Genomic DNA, 19,665 nt, shown 5'->3' with positions numbered 1-19,665 from the left:
GGGACCCAATAACAACACAACAGAAAATTGATTTGGCTTAAGGATGTCTGCTGGTCATGTTTTTGAATTCTTGTTATATTTTCGATTTTCTCAGGTTTTATCCATCCAAATGTATTAAAAAAATTTTTACACGACAACCCACTTTTGTCTTCATAAATCTGTTCAATAGATCATTTCAGATTTAGTGATCCGACGGCATGAAATCCTTGTTATTTTTTCTTGGTTTAAAGGGTAAAAAACAATTCCAATGTTAACAAATAGTAAAGTCTGAAGAAAACCCTTTTCCCGCCATTTTCTAAATGTCTCGTATATTTTGAAAACTACACACGAGACTAATGATTTTATTACTTTATTTTGTTTAAATATCAAAGTTGTTTTCATTTTAAGCAACCACATGAAATCCTTGTTATTTTAAATTAGAGCAGCAGACATCCTTAAAACAGACAACAAGGAATTGAAACAGGATAGGCCTAAATAAATAAAAAAGATAACAGTAAATTAAGAATTGTTCGAACTCAATATTTTAATACGTACTTAAGATGTGAAAATCATGACAAATTGGAACAATTCTCAATATTACAAAAAGAAAAACAAGGATATCTGATGAGGATTGATATAGGCCTAGGTCATATTACGACCTTAACCGAAACAGCTTTTATGTAAATAAGGAATGCATATTCAGCTCTGATTCTTGTCAATGAATATTCACTCACAAGAAACTAAAATTAAAAATCATACAAGACTAACAAAGGCCAGAGGCTCCTGACTTATGACAGGCGCAAAATTGCGGCGGGGTTAAACATGTTAAACTTTATGAGATTTCAACCCTCTCCCTATACCTCTAGTCAACTTGTAGAAAAGTAAACACATAACAATACGCACATTAAGATTCAGTTCAAGAGAAGTCCGAGTCCGATGTCAGAAGATGTAACAAAAGAAAATAAATAAAATGACAATAATACATAAATAACAACAAACTATTACTAATGTCATTTCAACTGATCGGGCGGAGCTTACGTTTTAATTTGCATAAGGACAGTCTATTTGAAGATGTGTGTGATAAGGATGATTGCCGTTATAATTATTACTGATTTCTAATCACCTATCAGTGTCATCAAAGGAATTTACAAAAGAATAACTGGACACTTCATTGATGAGTTTATTCTAAAACACCTATCTATAGATGGACTAGTTTATTATGAGCGAACCGGTTAAACTCCGCCCAGTCAAGTGAAATAAATTAATTGAGTTTTTTAATACTAGCAGTTAGCAACTTCAGAGAAGCATGGCGAGTTTGGTCAATCTCTAGTAGCTCGCCGGATAGTTAATTTCAGTATCTGATGGTCCGAGGGAAAAAACTGCACTTGTTAATATCTTTGTTTGGTATGATTTGTAAATATCTTTATGTATTCGGTTCATGGATTTTCGAAGTACTACTTGGTTTTAAAATGTGTGATGAAATAGGTATATTTTTTTTGAGCCTAGTGCCCTGTAACCTTTAGTGGCAACTTTGTTCATGTTTCACGACATTGTGTTGGTAAGTCCAGCTCCCAAGGATTGATTTGATTCAACTGATTCCACTGAGAATATGAATCCATTGATAGTTGTAGGTTAGATATGGATGGTTTGTCTCTTTTTGGTTATTGTAAGGACATAACATTTTAAGATGGCATATCAATTTTGGTCTACTTTAAATTACCATTTTATCAAGATCTGCTTGCAGATGTTTGTTGCAGTTGTCCTTTGTTGATATCGCTAGCATCATTTTAGAAAATCAGAACTTGAGACGTGTGACATCTAAATTAAATCATTTCATATTTAAAGAAAATAGTGGTAAAAAATGCAGAATAAAGAGCAGAAAAAAAGGTGGAGAAAAAATAAGGAAAAATAATAAAGAATAAAGAATAAAAAATAAATTAATGGTAAAAATGGATAATGAACAGAGAAAAATGGTCTTAAAAATTAAAAATATAGAATACTATATATATATATATAACCAGACCCTGAGGGGGGCCTCAGGCCAGAGACATATCATGCCGCGTGACTAATGTGTCACTTACATTGTGAATAATTTTAATATACGAGGGATGAATTTTGTATTGCCAATATTTTTTTATTCAGTATCTTTTGGTCCATTATTCTTTAAGTTTATCCATTGTTTTAATTTCTTCTTAATTTTTGTTTTAATTTATATCTGCACTTTGTGTATGCGGCTGTCTGTATCTGTAGTGGTACGTGTAGTATCCTGTTTAGGCTTTTATACACGGTGGAGAAGAGCGCCGGTTTTTTTCTCTATATTATGTCAAATGAATCCAGACCCTAGTATAGAAAGTATAGAAAGTCCCTGATGCGTTAAACAAAATCTCTCGCTCTTACAAGTATGTATTTTTTCCGGAATTTTATCACCTACCTTGACTCTAAGATTATTGTGTGATATATCTGGTTTCTTGTCAGAAATAGCATTACATAAGCGTTAGTAGTAGTTAGAATCTAAAACCAGTACAATTGCAATGCAAAGCATGGACGAGAGAAAAAGCAAAACATTATTTATTAGAAATTTACCATTTAGTACGAACAATGAAAGCTTAGAAAAAACGTTCAGTGATGTTGGACCACTCAAGCAATGTTTTGTTGTGAAAAACAAAGGTGATTATTATAAAATATGCATATATACACATGTTTTATCTACAGTGTTTTGAGGAGTTAGATAATTTATTTATCAATGAAGACATACAATGACATATGGTCTGTGTAAGATAATTTATTTGGCTGATAATTTGTTTTATATTTATCAAAATTTTAAGTCCTTTAAATCGAGTTGTTCTCTTTATATCTAATAAAATTACATCAATGTTATTTTATGATGTACCAAACTTTCCAAGTCTGGGATGATATTTAAAAGATAAAATTATAGTGTATTACAGTACCCTTCAAGAGTACCAACTCTCCCACACCCTACACCGAGGAAAATGTCGGAGCCACTCCGAAAAAAAACCCCGATATTCCTCCCAAAATGTTGGGAGGAATTTGGGAGTAATCTCTCCCAAAATCAGGTAAATGTTTATTGTGATAACGAGCTCACTCTCTACACCGAGGAATTAATTGTCCTTATCCTACTTTGATCTATACCGGCACAAGACTGAATGGGTAATTGGATTACCTGACAGGTAAAGGTTGAAGTAATAAAGAATTATATTTCCGGTCTACTGTACCAGTTTAAGTGTCAAACAGGTGTATAATTTTAAATGTCTTTTATACTAATTAAATTTCATTTGTGGTAATAAAAACTAAAGTCAAAATATTTTCGTATTTTTTGTTAACCCATCTAAAAATATCTTAACCTTAATGTACTTGCTTTAAAAAAAACGATTATAAAATATAGCGGAATATGTGAAAAACAAAATATTCTACTTCAAAGTTAAAGTCTTTATTTAAAAATTATAAGTCTAAAAGTTTTATATATGCAAGTAAAAAGGAAAATTTATTCACCATTCATTAGACAAAATAATTGCCCCGTAATAATTGTGTAAATCTACAGCATTTTCTTTTTACCATTATCTATTTGCTGGAATGAATAAAAGATTTAAAAGCAAAATGTTGTTGTTAATTCTTTCAATTGTATTTAAGTTTTATAAAAAATGAAAACTACTTAATTTTGACCTCGATGTCTTCACCAGTATAAAATTAATATTTTATTGACGAAATGAGCATACTTGTGTAAAAATAACTGGAAACTTTCGCTAAATTAATCTGAGCAGTTGAATAAAATTACGTGTTTGAAAGTTTTGTATATTCAAGTAAAAAGGAAAATATTATTCACCATTCGTTATGCTTAACAATTACGGCATTTTCGTTTTACGATTTGTTGGCAGTACAGCAGAATAATAATACATTTCCGTTACAACAAGAATACTTCCAGCTGCATTAATTCGTCTTTGTTTAATATTAACTTTCGCACAATGAATGTAAATTTGTGTATTTTCAACAAAAGATTTTAAAAACAATTATTTGCCGTGCAAAGACAATTCCACGATACACATCTCAGTTATCAACAGTTTGGGTTGAACTTGAACTTGACTTACTTAACAATGTTAAATGCTAAAAATAGTTAACATCAATGTTATCCACAGCACAAGTTTTTTAAAGGGCGGGGAAAAATGACCTTTCTGGCCGACCGTGGGAAAGTCCATTCAAGGTTTCTAAAGTTGCAGAACGACATTTTTGTGCAATCGTATTGAGGCTCCAGAAGGTCCTTTTACAATTGATTTATCGGGAAATATAATTCTTATCCGAATAAACGTGAACACATTTTTAACTATTTGAATTTTAATGTTTTATCTTTCAAAAAAGAAAGTACATTAGTTATATGTCCATGGTCAATAATATAGATTTACAGTTGGTGATGTATTAATTGAAATTATGATGGAAATTGTCCGGGGTGATTGATTGTATTCAAATGACAATACTCATGATAATACGATAAAGAAATGCCAATTGTAGGCGGTTGGGAAATTTTGAAAATAAAATGATGACTGATTTAACTGGAATAGAATATTATGATGGGCAATTATGAGGTTTGATAAATTTTATTAATAATTAAAGGATTACTTATCATCACAACTTTTAACATCTTTTGTAAACGTAAAATGATTGAGCGTCATAAACTTGTCAAACACCGGTAGAATAATAGTACATTTATTATATAATTAATGTGAAAATATTTTTCACTTTCCAAATTCAAATGACGAAATTGATACTTTCGTCAATTTGAAAACCGTTCTGTAAAATGCGAAAATGACGAGCACTATCAATGTCACTTATTTCCTTTGTCAACAGAGTTGTCTTTGAACAGTTTCTGTTCGTAATTTGAATTATTCAAGTCTGTATAAATGTACCGAGGTGGTGAAACATCATATTTTACATTGCTCAATAAATTAAGTTTACTTGATGATTCGATGAATCGGGTTACCGAAAAAACAACATGATTTTATTAGCCAGTTGATTTTTTAATAATGAACAATTAATGCGCTGATATTGCTTATTGAATAAGTTATAAAAGAAACTAATTGTGGCAAAATCGTCCTTGCTGAAAGAACACATTCTATGACCTGACCGGACTGTAATAGAAACACAAAATAACAATTTTCTTCATACTTTTTCGTATGTACGTTTTATTTTAAAGATAACGGCATAAGACACAAATATAAAAGATAATAATTATCTTATTCTAAATGATATTGTCACATCTTTATCTGTCAAAGAAAGGAAAACATTTGTTCAATTTATAATACCGTGATTTTAAAGCACACCTGTGCAACCAAGATCGATTAAATGTTCAAAGGTAAATTATCTGGGTAATCCAATTATGTTGTCACGCGTCGTTAATTTGAAGTACATCCGATGGGCAATAAACCAATTAACAGCCACGCGGTGTTGGGAGAGAATCTTTGGAGGATTTTAGGAGTGAAATCCGCGGTACTCGGTGTGATTCCGAGAAACACGGAAATCGGAGAAAAAAAGTTATCGAATCGTTATTTTTTCAAGAGTACTGTATATATGAGGGTAGGAATGTTCTTTATTGTCAGGAGTCAAAAAGTAATTTTCGGCTAATGGTAATGTCAGAATTAGTAAATTTTACCATGATTTATCAAAATATCCTTGTGACTAGTAGATCTCAAATAATTATCCTTACTGTAACATGTATTTGATGAACAAATTAAATGTGATTCGTCAAAATCAGTAATTTTTTTTATCATGTACATGTAAATAAAAATGAACAATATATCGTCATGCCCCCAAAATGTAAATTTGGTCCAAATTAAAAGTCAATTCCATCGAAATATTGATAGGAAAATAAAAACAATCTTTTGAGTCAAATAATAAAATCTGAGCCAAAATGTAGAACTTAAGCATTGTCTTTGATAACTTGATGTAAATTCAATTCATTGCCCTTTAAATTATTTATTTTTTATTGGTCTAGACAAGAGGGTGACATTCAACAATTGTCACCTGGTCAGCCATGTGATAGAGTAAATTAACACCCTCATATTAGCCAAACATAATATGGCATTTTACATGTTTTAGCGTGAAGTACATTTTATAATAAATTCCAATATACCATATACATGTAATGGAGCATTATAGGAAGGAAGTGCTGCAGCAGATAAAAAAGAAATTTGCAAGTTTATCAGTAGATATTTCAGGAATTTTATATTAAGTGTAGACGCTGAGAATATAAGAAACCTAATGCAACAAGCTATGAAGTTGTTCAAAGAAAATTATATTTTCAAAAAACATATTAAAAATCTTGCAAAATACAATTCAAAAATACACAGAAAGAATATTGAAAGCAATTTTCTTAATATAAAAAAGAAGATGTGATATGATTGCCAATGAGACAACTATCCACAAAAGACCAAAATGACACAAACATTAAAACAACTATAGGTCACCGTATGGCCTTCAACAATGAGCAAAGCCCATACCGCATAGTCAGCTTTAATAGGCCCCGATATGACAATGTAAAACAATTCAAACGTGAAAACTAACGGCCTTATTTATGTAAAAAAAATTAACGAAAAACAAATATGTTACAGATAAACATACGACAACCACTGAATTACAGGCTCCTGACTTGGGACAGACACATACATAAGTAATACACAACATATACAATTCATAACATTTAATTGAGGCAACTGCAAACTAAAGTTTAGAGTTCAGAAGCAACAAAAATCAGAACTCAGATCAAGTACAAATTGGGGTAGGGTAACTTTTACAGTTCTTGAGTTATGTCCCTTTATGAAGTTATTTGCAAGCTTAGCAGGGGCATTTTCTAAATTTGTTCTATTGTATTTGTTTGAATGAAGTAATTTATTATGAACAGAAATGTTGCTTTGTATCATGTGTATCATTTTCCTCAGATAATTGATAAATAAACTAAGCAATTATAAACATTGTTTTGATTTGATTAAGTCATTATGATGATCATATGACTATATGTTATCATCCCCTTATGTCTGAAATGTGTGAATTAATTAAAAACAATTTATCTCCATATTTCCTACTTATCATAAAAAATAACTTCATATTTACATCATACAAATGATCATATACTGATATACATGCTGATGCTGTGAACTCACAACCACCCCTACTTATATGGATTTAAATTCTCTGAATGTTCCTCCAATATTAGGCATATTTCTTATAATTGTCTGTGGTCTTCCTCTATAATATGACTTCAAAGTTATTTCTATTAAATACACCTTATCATTGCCCAATTGCTTACCCTGTATCAAATATTTTCATTTATTAAACATTTTTGTTTAATCATCTGATATATAGAGAATATCATATGGCGTTTTCAATATCTGATCTGTATCAACCCAAGACACCAATATAATCCCAAGAGCGAGGGATTATATTGGTTGAGGGTTGATACAGTATGTGATATTGAAAAAGCCATATCATATACACTTTATTATATACATATACCTCAAGTAGATGTTTTTTATGTGACATGACGTTATACAGATAAGGAGGTTCGAAATGACGTCCTACAGATTATAGGTTTGAACAGTAAATGCAATCGATGACGGGATGTGACGTCATACAGATTAAAGGTGTGATAAAGCTTTTGCAACCGTGCTGATATCGATATCATCACGGGTGGCTGATACAGCACGTTTTCCATTGATTGTATTACACATACAATTTATCTGTATTTACTACTAAGTATATAATAATTATCTTTACCATATTTAGTACAAATACAGCATTTTTTAATTATCTAGTAAAGGTTCTTTTTTCCAGTCTTTATCACCTACCCTGTATCTCATACCATGCATTGCATAGCAAAACCTGTATCGCATACCTGGCATGTCGTCATAATTTGAATGACGTCAACATTTGACCTATGGCGTTCAGTTGCTGTATTTCCTGGCATAGGAAAAAAATCAGTTCCCACTTAAAAAAAGTTTATTTTCAATACCACAGAAAAAAGGTTTGGATTGCTATTGGGGGTAATGGTACCAACAGTTTGGCTTTGGCAAGAACGTAAAGGGGCCAAAAACAAGCATTTTTGTAGTTTCCTGACTATAACTTGTGACTTAGTGTATGGATATCTCTGATATTGTACCACAAGGTTCCATATCACAAATGGAAGGCTTAGATTGAGTTTTGTTGTAATTGATCCAAACAAGTAAGAATCAGGCACAAAAAAGGGGCCAAAAAAAAAGAGAGCATTTTTCTAATTTCCAAATTATTACTTGTGTTTAAGTATATGGATCTGTCTAAAATTGTACTAAAGGTTCCATACTACAAAGGGAAGGCTTGGATCAAGCTTAGGGTTCAAGCTCTAAAAGGGAGGGAGAGTTCCAATTTTTACAGGGTTCATATTTTTTTCTGAATTTATCAAAATTTAAAAGATTTTTAAGATATTTGACCTCATTTATTTTGTGTCAGAAACCTATAACTTGTCAAAAATATAGTCACAGTCCAAATTCAGACAGTATCAAACTTGAATATTATATCCAAATTTCCCTAACTATTTATGGTTTGACCTCCGCGGTCATATCAAGCTGCACTCTGCAAAACATTTTATTTATAATGCTAGTTAACAATAACAACAATGACAGGTAGACTGTAGACAGACAGAATCTTATTTTCTTTCTTTTTACAAAGATTTGAAAAAGTTAATTAGCACATCAGCTTTCCTTTAGCTCCTTATTGATTTTTCTAATGAAGTCTAGAACATTGAATTCTTCATTATAAAACCTACTGTGGCTACATATTATGTTCTTATAAAAAAATATATGCACAGATGAATCATATTTTTCTCAATAAAAGATTGTGTTCTAAAAGTAGATTCACTGGACTATATGGCTTTCTAAACTTTTGACCCTGAGCATTTCTGATGAAAATTTATCTATGAAATCTCATTAAACCTAGAAATTCACTATTGTTCTTCAACTGAAAGTCGCAAGTCAGAGGAGACTGTTGTTCAGTGGTTGTCATTGGTTCATGTCTGTTTTGCGTTTTTTGTAAATTGTTTTATTATGGATTAGGCCATTTGTTTGCTTGTTTTATTTGTTTCACATACAATATATTTCATTTAAGGAATTTTTATAGCCGACTATAACCTATGCCATTTTCTCATTGTTGAAGGCTGTACAGATGCCTTTATTTGTAGTTATTGTGTTTTTTTCATGTAAGTAGTTTCATAAATAAATGTTTTTAATTTTTTAGGTGATGAGAAATGCAAAGGTTATGGATATGTCACATTTTCTTTGATGTAAGTATTATACTATAAAATGTCAAGGTCGTGAATATAATATTTCACATTTTCTTTGATGTTAGTATTATACTATAAAATGTCAAGGTCGTGAACATCATATGTCACATTTTCTTTGATGTTAGTATTACACTATAAAATGTTAAGGTCGTGAATATCATATTTCACATTTTCTTTGATGTAAGTTTTATACTATAAAATGTCAAGGTCCTGAATATCATATTTCACATTTTCTCTGATGTAAGTTTTATACTATAAAATGTCAAGGTCGTGAATATCATATTTCACATTTTCTCTGATCAGATGTAGGTACACAATGTATAAAATGTCAAGGTCATGAATATCATATATCACATTTTCTCTGATGTAAATGTAAGTATAAAATGTCAAGGTCATGAATATCATATTTCACATTTTCTATGATGTACATGTAAGTATAAAATGTCAAGGTCATGGATATAATATTTAACATTTTCTCTGATGTAAGTATGTGTAATGTCAAGGTCGTGGATATCATATTTCACACTTTCATCGAGTAGAAAAACTTGAAGGTTATAGTATACATTATGTTAGATTTCCTTTGATGTAAGTATGAAAGTTTAAAGGTTAAAGCATATGTCACATTTCCTCTAATGTTAGGATAAGAATTAAGAGTTTGGTTGTACTCAAGGATTTTATTTTGCTAGCGACAAAAGCCATACCTAGGGATTACAATCTGGTGTCACAACTGAGAAGATTTTTGTGTAAAAGTTTATTTTATTTGTATGCAGATACCTTATGAGACAACTTTTTAGTCTGTCAAATGTCCATTGTTGTTTGACCACATTTTCTTGTTTCAGTGAATGCTTAAAGTCTGTAATTATTTTATCATTTGAATATCTCACTTGTTATGAGTAAAAGATTTACTATATTTGGTCTAAATGTCTGCCAGACAGTTTTCACCAGACCATAACTTTTTCCCTGGATCAGAGATCAAAGTTTACAATTTTTTTGTGATTTGGTCCTTTCCTTACATATCAAGCAATAGGTCAACTTTATCGTCCTTCACTACACCTATATTACCCCTCTCAGAAGCTCAGTAATTCTTGTATCACGGCTTTGAGATGAGACCAGGCATTATCAGCCATGTCACAATGTGAGAGGAGACGTTATCAAGCTTGCTTTCATCAAGCGTAAAACTATCTTAGTGAGGTGAAAACAACCAGTAATAGAAAGATAAACAGATAATACGTTTTCTTCATATAGATATTGAAAAAATATTAGCTTACTTGCCAAAAAAGTTTACATTGTCTCTCACAGCTGATATTTAAGATATCAATGTGTAGAAAACACGATAATCTATACATGTTCAGTGTATGAGAGATAGTAAGAAGTAGCTGTTCATCTGTTCTATTTCAAGTGACCTCAACCTTATTTTCATGGTTCATTGGTAAATGGTTAGGTCTGTTTTAGATACTTGTAGCAATATATTAACTTCATTTGGTGTTAGGAATAATTGTACAATGTATAATGTTTATGTCCAACTGGCATGCATCATCTGACCTTCACTTCTTTGACATGGATCATTGATAATGTTAGGTTTATGTGACATATTGAAGTAAAAACTTAATCATAAAGACTTGACATAAATACGATTATATCAGTGACAGTTAATTACTTGTGGTTGGAAGTACATTGTTATCCTAAATCCACTCTGCTGGTAGGTCTGTAAGATGCAAGATGTATTAAGAAAAAAATGAAAAAAATAACAAATATATCATTAATTATGTTATTTTGTTTGTAGTTTTATCTTGGCTTTTTTTTGCATGTCTCATAAATGTGCCAGGTTAGAAAAGAAATAAGGCCTACAAATTAAAACATAATATGAACTTGTATGTTGACTTCTATATTTGAACTGTAATTTGTATCAAATAACACTTTTAATGGCTGCCTCTCCTTTTATCCTAATTTTCTTTCAGTATATAAATGGTTTTATATATCAGTAGACAATATTGATTCATGTTTTATCTATAAAAGCCTTCAACCTAAGGAAACTGCAATAACATTATCTTTTACACGCATTAGTGTAATTTAAGTCACTCCTGTGTGAGGTTTATTGTTTAAATGACCTTCTATCATGTCTATTTAATCTTTTTAAATAATTTGCCGAATTTTTCTTGTAATCTTTTGTAAAAAAATAAATGATATTTTCTTGGTTAAATCAAAACTGGGGATCAATATCAAGAAAATCAACTGGAAAAAAATGTAGGAAAAAATGTGTCGCATGTCAAACTTTATGAACAAATTTTAGTAAGTTGCTTTCCAAAGCATTATTTATCTATAAAGGGGGGGGGAGGTAGGTGTAGGAGGGGACAAGATCCCAAAACCCCAGGCTTAAAAACATGAAATCCCAAAGTCCTGAGAAATTCGCAAAAAGAATTCCCATATCCCGAAAGGGTCAATCCTGAAATCTGGAGCTTACAAACACCCGATCCTGGGGTCCACAAAAAGGTCCTATACCCCCCCTCATCTGTTGATGTTATATTAATATTTTATTAAAGACTTTTAATATGCAAATAAAATAATAGGCAGTTTATCTACCTGAAAAAATCCCTGAACTTCTGGTACTAATGAAACAGGGACGAGATAACTGTTGTCAGTGGAGTAATTGTCAACAGCGTGTGCAATACTGTTGTTGAATAGAAAACAAAAAGTTGCCCTCCATATTCTTTGTCAATGCCCATACATTTCATAGATAATGTGTGAAATTTAAATGTTTAGATTTCATAATTACAATTAAAACAACAAAAAAAGGCTGAAAGTTGAAAAATATGTGAACAGCGAAAGAACCTGCATTGATAAAAAAAATTCAACTGAAATTGATAATTGAAAATTTTACCAATAAGTTGTTGTTTTCTTATTGCCTTCAGTATAGTTAAAGTCATCATGGTTGTTTACGTTTTGCCTTCAGTATATAGTTGAAGTTATCATGGTCAGAACATGAATTGGATATTTAAACATGTTAATTAGATTGACATTATGATAATGTATGATATAATAAAATGTCCTCTTGGTTGATAAATTTCAGTGAGGATGCTGAGAAAGCTAAAAACCAAATAAAGGCTGTTGATAAAAGGAAAATATACGTTAATTATGCAAACAAAAAGAAGGATACTAAAATAAAGAAGTCTTTGTCATCAAAAGTTGAAAATGAAGATAAACAGACAAAGGAACCAGAAGAAGAAAAAAGTGAAGGTATGTGTTCAATTTTTTTCTGTCTTAAAGTTTTGATTTATGTTTTTTTTTCTTGGAAAAGAGTGATAAATCGGTGAAGATATTATCATAACTATACCTGTTGTTATAGCTTATGTGAAGAGAAATATTTCAATTTTAATTTTATTTTAATATATCTGCAGCCATAACTTGATCTTTTACATGTTGTTAATTTTTAAAAAGAAATATACTGATATAACTTTTATAAGGCATGTAAGGAGAACAATTTGAGTTTAACCAGAAAAAATAAAGTATTTTTCTCATTTTTAAATATAAAAAACCCCAGTTTGATAACCTCTAATCTTTTCATTGAGTCTTGATTTAATAAGTATACTTTAAAACAATTGTCTGAATAGATTTCATAATAGAATGTTTTGTAAAAGTTGTGCTATAATTTAAGAGAAACTGTTATTTTAAATCACATTATGAAATTTTTAAAATGCTGGGAAAAAACTTTATCGTATTTATTTTTTGACACTGGATTTACCTGTTCTACTAGCCACTGGCAAGTTCACTCATAACACATTTAAGTTATGTTTTCAAAGACTTTTGTACAAAAAATTGTAAACTTTGTGTGGCATTTGTTGTTTGTTATCTACACGCTACAAAAGTAGAAACAAATACATCATTAAATCAGTGTTTACTGACCCTGTTTGAACTTTCAATAATGCATGCACATGTTGTTGGTAAACAGACTTTTTTACAAACCTAGAAACAAACACATCGTTTAATCAGGTTGAAGTTAGAAACAAATGTAGTGTCTGTACTAACAAATAAGATCGACAAACTGTAGAACGTTTCTAGCAAATGCATTGTTTGTCAAAGTTTACATAAAATTTGCAAACGTATGTTTGAAACAAAGGATCAAAACATGTGCATGCTAAGCCTTTCGCATTGTTTGTGTTAGAAAGAAATGCACTTTATCATGTCTAGGTTTATTTAGCTTAGCAATACACTGTGAGATAAAATAATTCAATCATAAGGTTCCAATTTGCAGACTACATTTAATCCAATTTAGCAATCTCTAATTACATTTTTATTTACAAATTAATTATACTTAACACTACATGATGAGGTGTGTATAGAGTTTTATTATGGATAAATACTTATATGACATGTATGACGTGCATAAAACAAGAATTATCATTGATATGGTCATCATGATAGATCAGCTGTTTACAACATTTTGAATTATTTCACCCAGAAATAGATTATATAGGTTGTAATTGGAACAAAAGTTGGAAATAATTTATTTTATGATTTCCCATAAAGATGATAGACCTCATGATATATATTGTTACAGGCAGGCGAGTAGGGGTTGTGTGTACTTTTATTCAGTATAGATTATCGATAGTGTTCCTCTAGATTTTCTTGTTTTAAGTGTAGTTTGTTGACTCCAGCATAATCATACATAAATGAATTCAGATTAAAGAATGACTTTTATTCTGTCCAGTATGTATTTATCTCAATGAATAACTCATATAACAGCAATAACATAGTTAATACAAATTCAAATAGTAAGATGATTGCCGTCCAAACCCCATATGTAACTTAATATAGAGATATGCAAGACTTTATCCTATCAATCATACTATAGTTCAACAATGAGAGAATGAAATATACTTATTTCTTTAAGTTACGGAATTATAGAAAGTTGTCAAAGTGGTGGGACATCTTATCTACATGATCTATACATGTTAAATAGCTGTTATAATTTTCCAAAAACTGCTATTAGAATTTGTAAACATTGAACTGGTTCCGCATCTTGTCTAAATATGAAGCCACTTCCTGTTGAAGACCTGCTTAAGCGGGAATATTGGAAAAAAACGTTATTTGGTTCTTGGAAGTCTTTGCATGAGATTATGGTTTAATATTCTGAAAGATGTAAAAAGTTTAATATAAGCCTAATATAGAACTTGAAATGCTATCTCATAGCTTAAGGTAAATAGCTTTATATCGAAATGCATCCTAGCTGTGCCTAGATAGCTTTGTTGACGTAAAGTTGGTTTGGTTCTGCTCAGCTTGACAGCCAGATATGTTATACCAAAGTGCTAGTGCGACACTGTATTTGTACTTGACAAAAACTCTGGCTCATCATGCTCATGTCATGAAATGACGTCATAAATCCATAAAATCACGAAAGTTTGCCTTTGTTTCTATCTGACGCCATTGAAATCACAAAATCGAACTTTCCTTAATAACAAGGCTTCACAAAAACGTATTAAACATAATTATCTCATGTTATTCAGTATCCTAAACAATAAAGGGAAAGCCAGCAAGTAATTTTATTATATCTCAATAAGACTTTTATGTATTATTATAATTTTATAGAGAATTACTGTTACCATGTTTACCCGGAAGTGACTATTCTAGTACTTAAACAAGCACTCGCCACGATCGAAAACTACCCCATAGATGTGTCAAATAACACTGAGATATTGTGCTTTTTTGGTAAATTTTGTTTGTTTTTGTTCTAATTGAGATTGTAAAACGGTGATGACTGCTGTACCCCTATTTTGACGATTTTACCTGTTATGTTTGTTTTGTTCACACATTGTTGCAAATATTATAGAATTTGGTGCTAATGTAATAAAAGTGAGAGGTTTAGCGCTATAAAAACAGGTTCAATCCACCATTTCCTACATTTGAAAATGCCTTTACCAATTCAGGAACATGACAGTTGTGGTCCATTCGTTTGATGTGTTTTATCATTTTGCCATTTGATAATGGACTTTCTGTTTTGAATTTTCTTTCGAGTTCAGTATTTTTGTGATTTTACTTTTTTTGATTGTTTTCGAAATAGGTAACAACAATCATGTTCCAAACCCTTTACCCTCTGAAGGTGTGAATTTAATGTAGACCCGTGAAAATCGTGACCGAAGTGCCTGTTCACTGACAGTTGAAAATTACCGCTATGTCAATTTGATAATTTGATAGATGTTATGTAAAATGTTATGTTATCTGAAAACAGAAGATCAAGAAAATATGCAATTTGATCCCCCCTAAATTGAGTTGCCAAAGTTGTCTTAATGCATAAAAATCATCTAAGACCATTATTTTTCAGGTTTTCAGATATTGATCTGAATAAATTTTGAAATCTAAAATGTGTTGTTTCTATGTGATAATTATAATACCCAGTTTCAACAATATATATTTCTGTTTTGTCTTTTTGTAATTAAATTGTTAAAAAGTATTTGTTTTGAATGTGTTTAAAAGTAATCCATAGAAGATTTAAAGATTATAATAGATTCTATTGTTTTTTATGACATTAATTAATCCCTGGAGAGAGGTTAAGCTCTGACTCTTGAACTATTTCAACATTTTAACTGAATACTTAAATTCAAAAGAGTAAAAAGAAAATGAAACTGAAAAGACTATGTTACAAGAGATCCAACAGACTCTCTTGTGCTCATAACTCTGGAAGAGATTCTGATAGGTTGTCAGCTATGAATAACATTTTGATCACATTTGTTTGGGAGTGACTGTAAAGATATACATGTACTAATGATGAAAGAGACTACTTAACATTGATCTCTGTTTTATCTCAGGTACAAAGAAAGAAGAAATATCTTATCTAAAGGCTAAAACATTAGTAGTGTCAGGAATTACAGATGAAGATGAAGTGCAGACAACTCTTGATAAATTGTAAATATGAGACATATTCATTTGTCGTGGTAAATTAATTTATTATTAACTAAATCTGCCTTTTATAAACTACAAAAATCATAAACCACAATAAGATTTCATAGAAAAATCTACACGGTCAAAGTGTAATTCTATATATATAATGTTTTCATTGAAAAAGATGCCAAATACATGTAATAAAACTTATCTAAAATTACTAATTGAAAAATTCAAATATAAAAAAAATATTCAACAAGTGACCTAACAACACATTAATTCACAAATAAGTGTATCACATCAAACTTGAAAAAAAAAGGATACCACAGATACAATCAAGATTGCTTCATGTCTCGACTTACATCTAGAAATTGACAATGAGGGCAAGTTGAGAACAAAACTTAGAAGAAAAAAGAGATTTTTTTTCATTTTCTGAAAAATTCCATGCATCAAGAAGAATCAAACAAACTAGTATTTCTTTGCAATATATGTGTAACAGTTTTCTTCCTTTATTTTATTTACCAGAAAAATCAAGAACATATCTAAGATTGACTATCCAATAAAAGGCAGGAATCAGCTCACAGTATTTGTTAGGTTCAAGTCTATCAGAGATTTAAAGAAAGGACAAAAGAAGGTAGAAAAGAAAGGTAAAGTCAATATAACACAACATACATCTAATTTTGTTATGTAAAAAAAACACGAGTTTCAAAAAAAATCTGGATACAATGATATACAGACTAAGATATTAAAAAATATTGACTCATATAAAAGGAGACAACTGTAACTAAACTCAGTCAATGGTATATGAAATAATAGCTGAAAATGGAATGCTGATTTTATATTACTCGTATAAAACATTTGTTTGTATAAAGCATGTTGTGTAATCAATTTATGTCACACATATTGAATGTTGATTTAGCATCTGAAGCTCTTACGATTACAATTCTATTCATTCTATATTGCCATGTTGGTTGTTTATGCAGGATTAAAGGCAGTACAGTTATCAAAAGAAAACAAAGAAATTCCTCAAAAATCATTGAAGCAGAGCAGACTTATCATCAGAAATTTGTCATTCCATGTAATGTATTTATATATATTCATTTAAACCTTAAAAGTTGTATCCCCTTTAAAGTTAGACAGTGCCCTCTGTTTTATGATCTGCATGTTAGCATGGTTAGGGTGGGGATGTTAAATAGAATTATGTTTTTATTACATTAAATACCTCACCTTCATAAATTTAGATATCAGTCCACTCGCTGCATTATTCAACCGGAAACCAGCCAGAAAAAGAAACCATGACCCCGTGACAACCTCTCCCACCTGACACCTGTGTGTCCTAAACCTTCATCATTTTTTCCGGTTCTACAACGCATGCTGCACGTTTTTTTGTGGAGGAGGAAAAAGTTTATTTTTTCACAAACAGTTTAACAAGTTGATAATTTATATATTTAGTAATTTATATTGATATTTTTGTTTATAATTATAGTATATTTGGATAATTTTATATTAATTTTATCTGAATATTATGGATAAAATTCCAGCTTCAGGTACCCAAGAGGTAAGTGACAGTCAAATTCACACATCCAATGGTAATTTGTTGTCCCCTTGGCGTTCGGCCACCCATTCAGATGAATTTTGGGATAGAAGTTTGGAGTTTATTCCAGGTGTTTCTGGTGTCGGTATGGAACAGGACTCGGAACCTGTTCCTGTCAGGACTTTGCCTTTCACTCCTGGTGCTAGTCAGTTGAGGTTATCTAGGCCTAGCAGGGTATCACATACCGTAACTAGGCCTGCAGAGATACCAACGTCTCCTGTGGCTTACACGACAAGCAGGCAGGAGACACTACCAGCTGGCATCAGGAGTGACCCCTTTTCTCGGACAAGGTGGCCCATGAATTTTGCATACCCTCCCATGCCTATGGGAATGTCCAACTTGCCGCCTTATCCCCAGCCTTTTGATCCTTATTCGGCTCAATCAGTTTGGTCTGGTCAGGGGTTTGGTGGTAGATCCTCTTCAGAGTCATCCTCCTTTAAGGATGAGATGAGGAGTCTTACCACCTCCATTCACAAGATACAAGCTACTGTTAATGCTAAGTTCTTGGAATTTGGTAACAGGCTTGATCTTATGGAGTCTAGGGGTCTGTCTCAGGATCCTGCACAGGATCCTCCCAGACCTCCTAGACAGTTGTTGGAAGACGACTCAGTTTCTTTGGCCCCTAGAAGTCAGGAAGGTAACTTTTTGGAGGACCAAGATGGTATTTCTGATGTTGATAGTGTAGTAAGCACAGAGGGAGATGCTTTCGCTCCTAAGGATCCTGCTTCAGGCAACCCAGAATGCCTTAGGAGTCTGGTCTATTCTATTCGTAGGAATATGTCGGATATGCCCATGTCGTCTCCACCTAGGGTTTCTTCTACTCCTTCAGATTTCATGGCTTGCTCAGGTATAGTCAAGCCAGAGTCTAAGGGGTATTATTCTTTTCCAGAGTCTGGGCACTTTACAACTGCTTTGTCTTTTGTAAACTCTTCTCTGGCTGAGAATCTTGCTAACACTAGCAAAACTGGTGGTAGTAAGTTCTCTGGTTTCGGACCTGCCTCTTACCCAGGGAGATGTAGATCTAAGGACTTTGAGATCCATGGATCTTCCTTGGGTATGTCGGCTCCTGCTTGTGACCGGGCTTTTTCTAGTTTGCTTGGTTCGAAACCTTTGGATGGCCTCAGACTTTCTCAAGCTTCTTATGTCAAGTCAGAGAATAATCTGAGGTGTTTGACTTTTGTTCTTGAGACAGCTGAGCACTTTTTGTCAGCAGCTGGGTCTCTGTTAAAGGACAAAGGGGAGGAATTTTCAGATTTGAGGTCTATGCTGCTTCAGGTAGACAAGAGTCTTGGAATGTCTCAATTCCTTCTTCTTGGTACTGTGGCCAACTTTACTCTTGCTAAGAGACAGGAGATTCTTGAAAAATCAACTGTCTCTGAAGCTCTTCAGCAGAAACTTGTCAGTTCTCCTTTGTCTAAGGACAAGTTGTTCTCTGTTTCCTTAGAGCAGTTACAGGAGGAGGTGAATAAGGCCCCTCCTGTAGTCAAGGTGGATGTGAAGGTCACTGATGGGAAAAGATTTGTCAAAACTACTCAGATGAATAATCCTTCTTCTTCTTCGTCTTCTCATCAACCCAAGGCTTCTACCTCTTCTTCTTCTTCACAGTCTACGAAGAGGCCAGCTTTTTCTCGTCCCAACTATTCAAGTGGGAAGAAAGCTAAAGTGGTTAAGGGAAAGAAGCAGGGTAAGCATGGTAAGTGATGTGTTGTCCCCTCCGTTGAATCGTTCCCCACTGGAAGAGGAAAATTATACTTCTCCTCTTCCTCATCTTCCAGTGGGGGGCAGGCTGTCCCACTTTCTAGATCAATGGGCTCTGATAACTTCAGACAAGTGGGTACTTTCGATTTTACGGAGGGGATTGGAACTTCAGTTTCTGGAACAGCCTCCTCTTTCTCCTGTTCCA

At 32.0% G+C, this 19,665-nt stretch overlaps 1 protein-coding gene across 1 annotated transcript in view; it reads left to right on the top strand.

Annotated features, from left to right (window-relative positions):
* Window positions 1-2,428: 2,428 nt before the first annotated feature.
* LOC134688385 (RNA-binding protein 28-like) overlaps window positions 2,429-19,665 on the top strand; it is a 37,126-nt gene continuing 19,889 nt past the window's right edge. Inside the window, exons 1-6 of the mRNA XM_063549069.1 lie at window positions 2,429-2,646; window positions 9,250-9,295; window positions 12,363-12,529; window positions 16,096-16,192; window positions 16,694-16,815; window positions 17,152-17,246. Coding sequence (XP_063405139.1) covers window positions 2,511-2,646; window positions 9,250-9,295; window positions 12,363-12,529; window positions 16,096-16,192; window positions 16,694-16,815; window positions 17,152-17,246 — 663 coding nt within the window. The 5' untranslated portion in view covers window positions 2,429-2,510. The remainder of the gene's footprint in view (window positions 2,647-9,249; window positions 9,296-12,362; window positions 12,530-16,095; window positions 16,193-16,693; window positions 16,816-17,151; window positions 17,247-19,665) is intronic.

Source organism: Mytilus trossulus, chromosome 10 (assembly GCF_036588685.1).
Source record: "Mytilus trossulus isolate FHL-02 chromosome 10, PNRI_Mtr1.1.1.hap1, whole genome shotgun sequence".
Taxonomy (NCBI): Eukaryota; Metazoa; Mollusca; class Bivalvia; order Mytilida; family Mytilidae; genus Mytilus; species Mytilus trossulus.
Note: the sequence above shows the minus strand (reverse complement) of the source record. Positions and strands in the feature narration are given on the sequence as shown.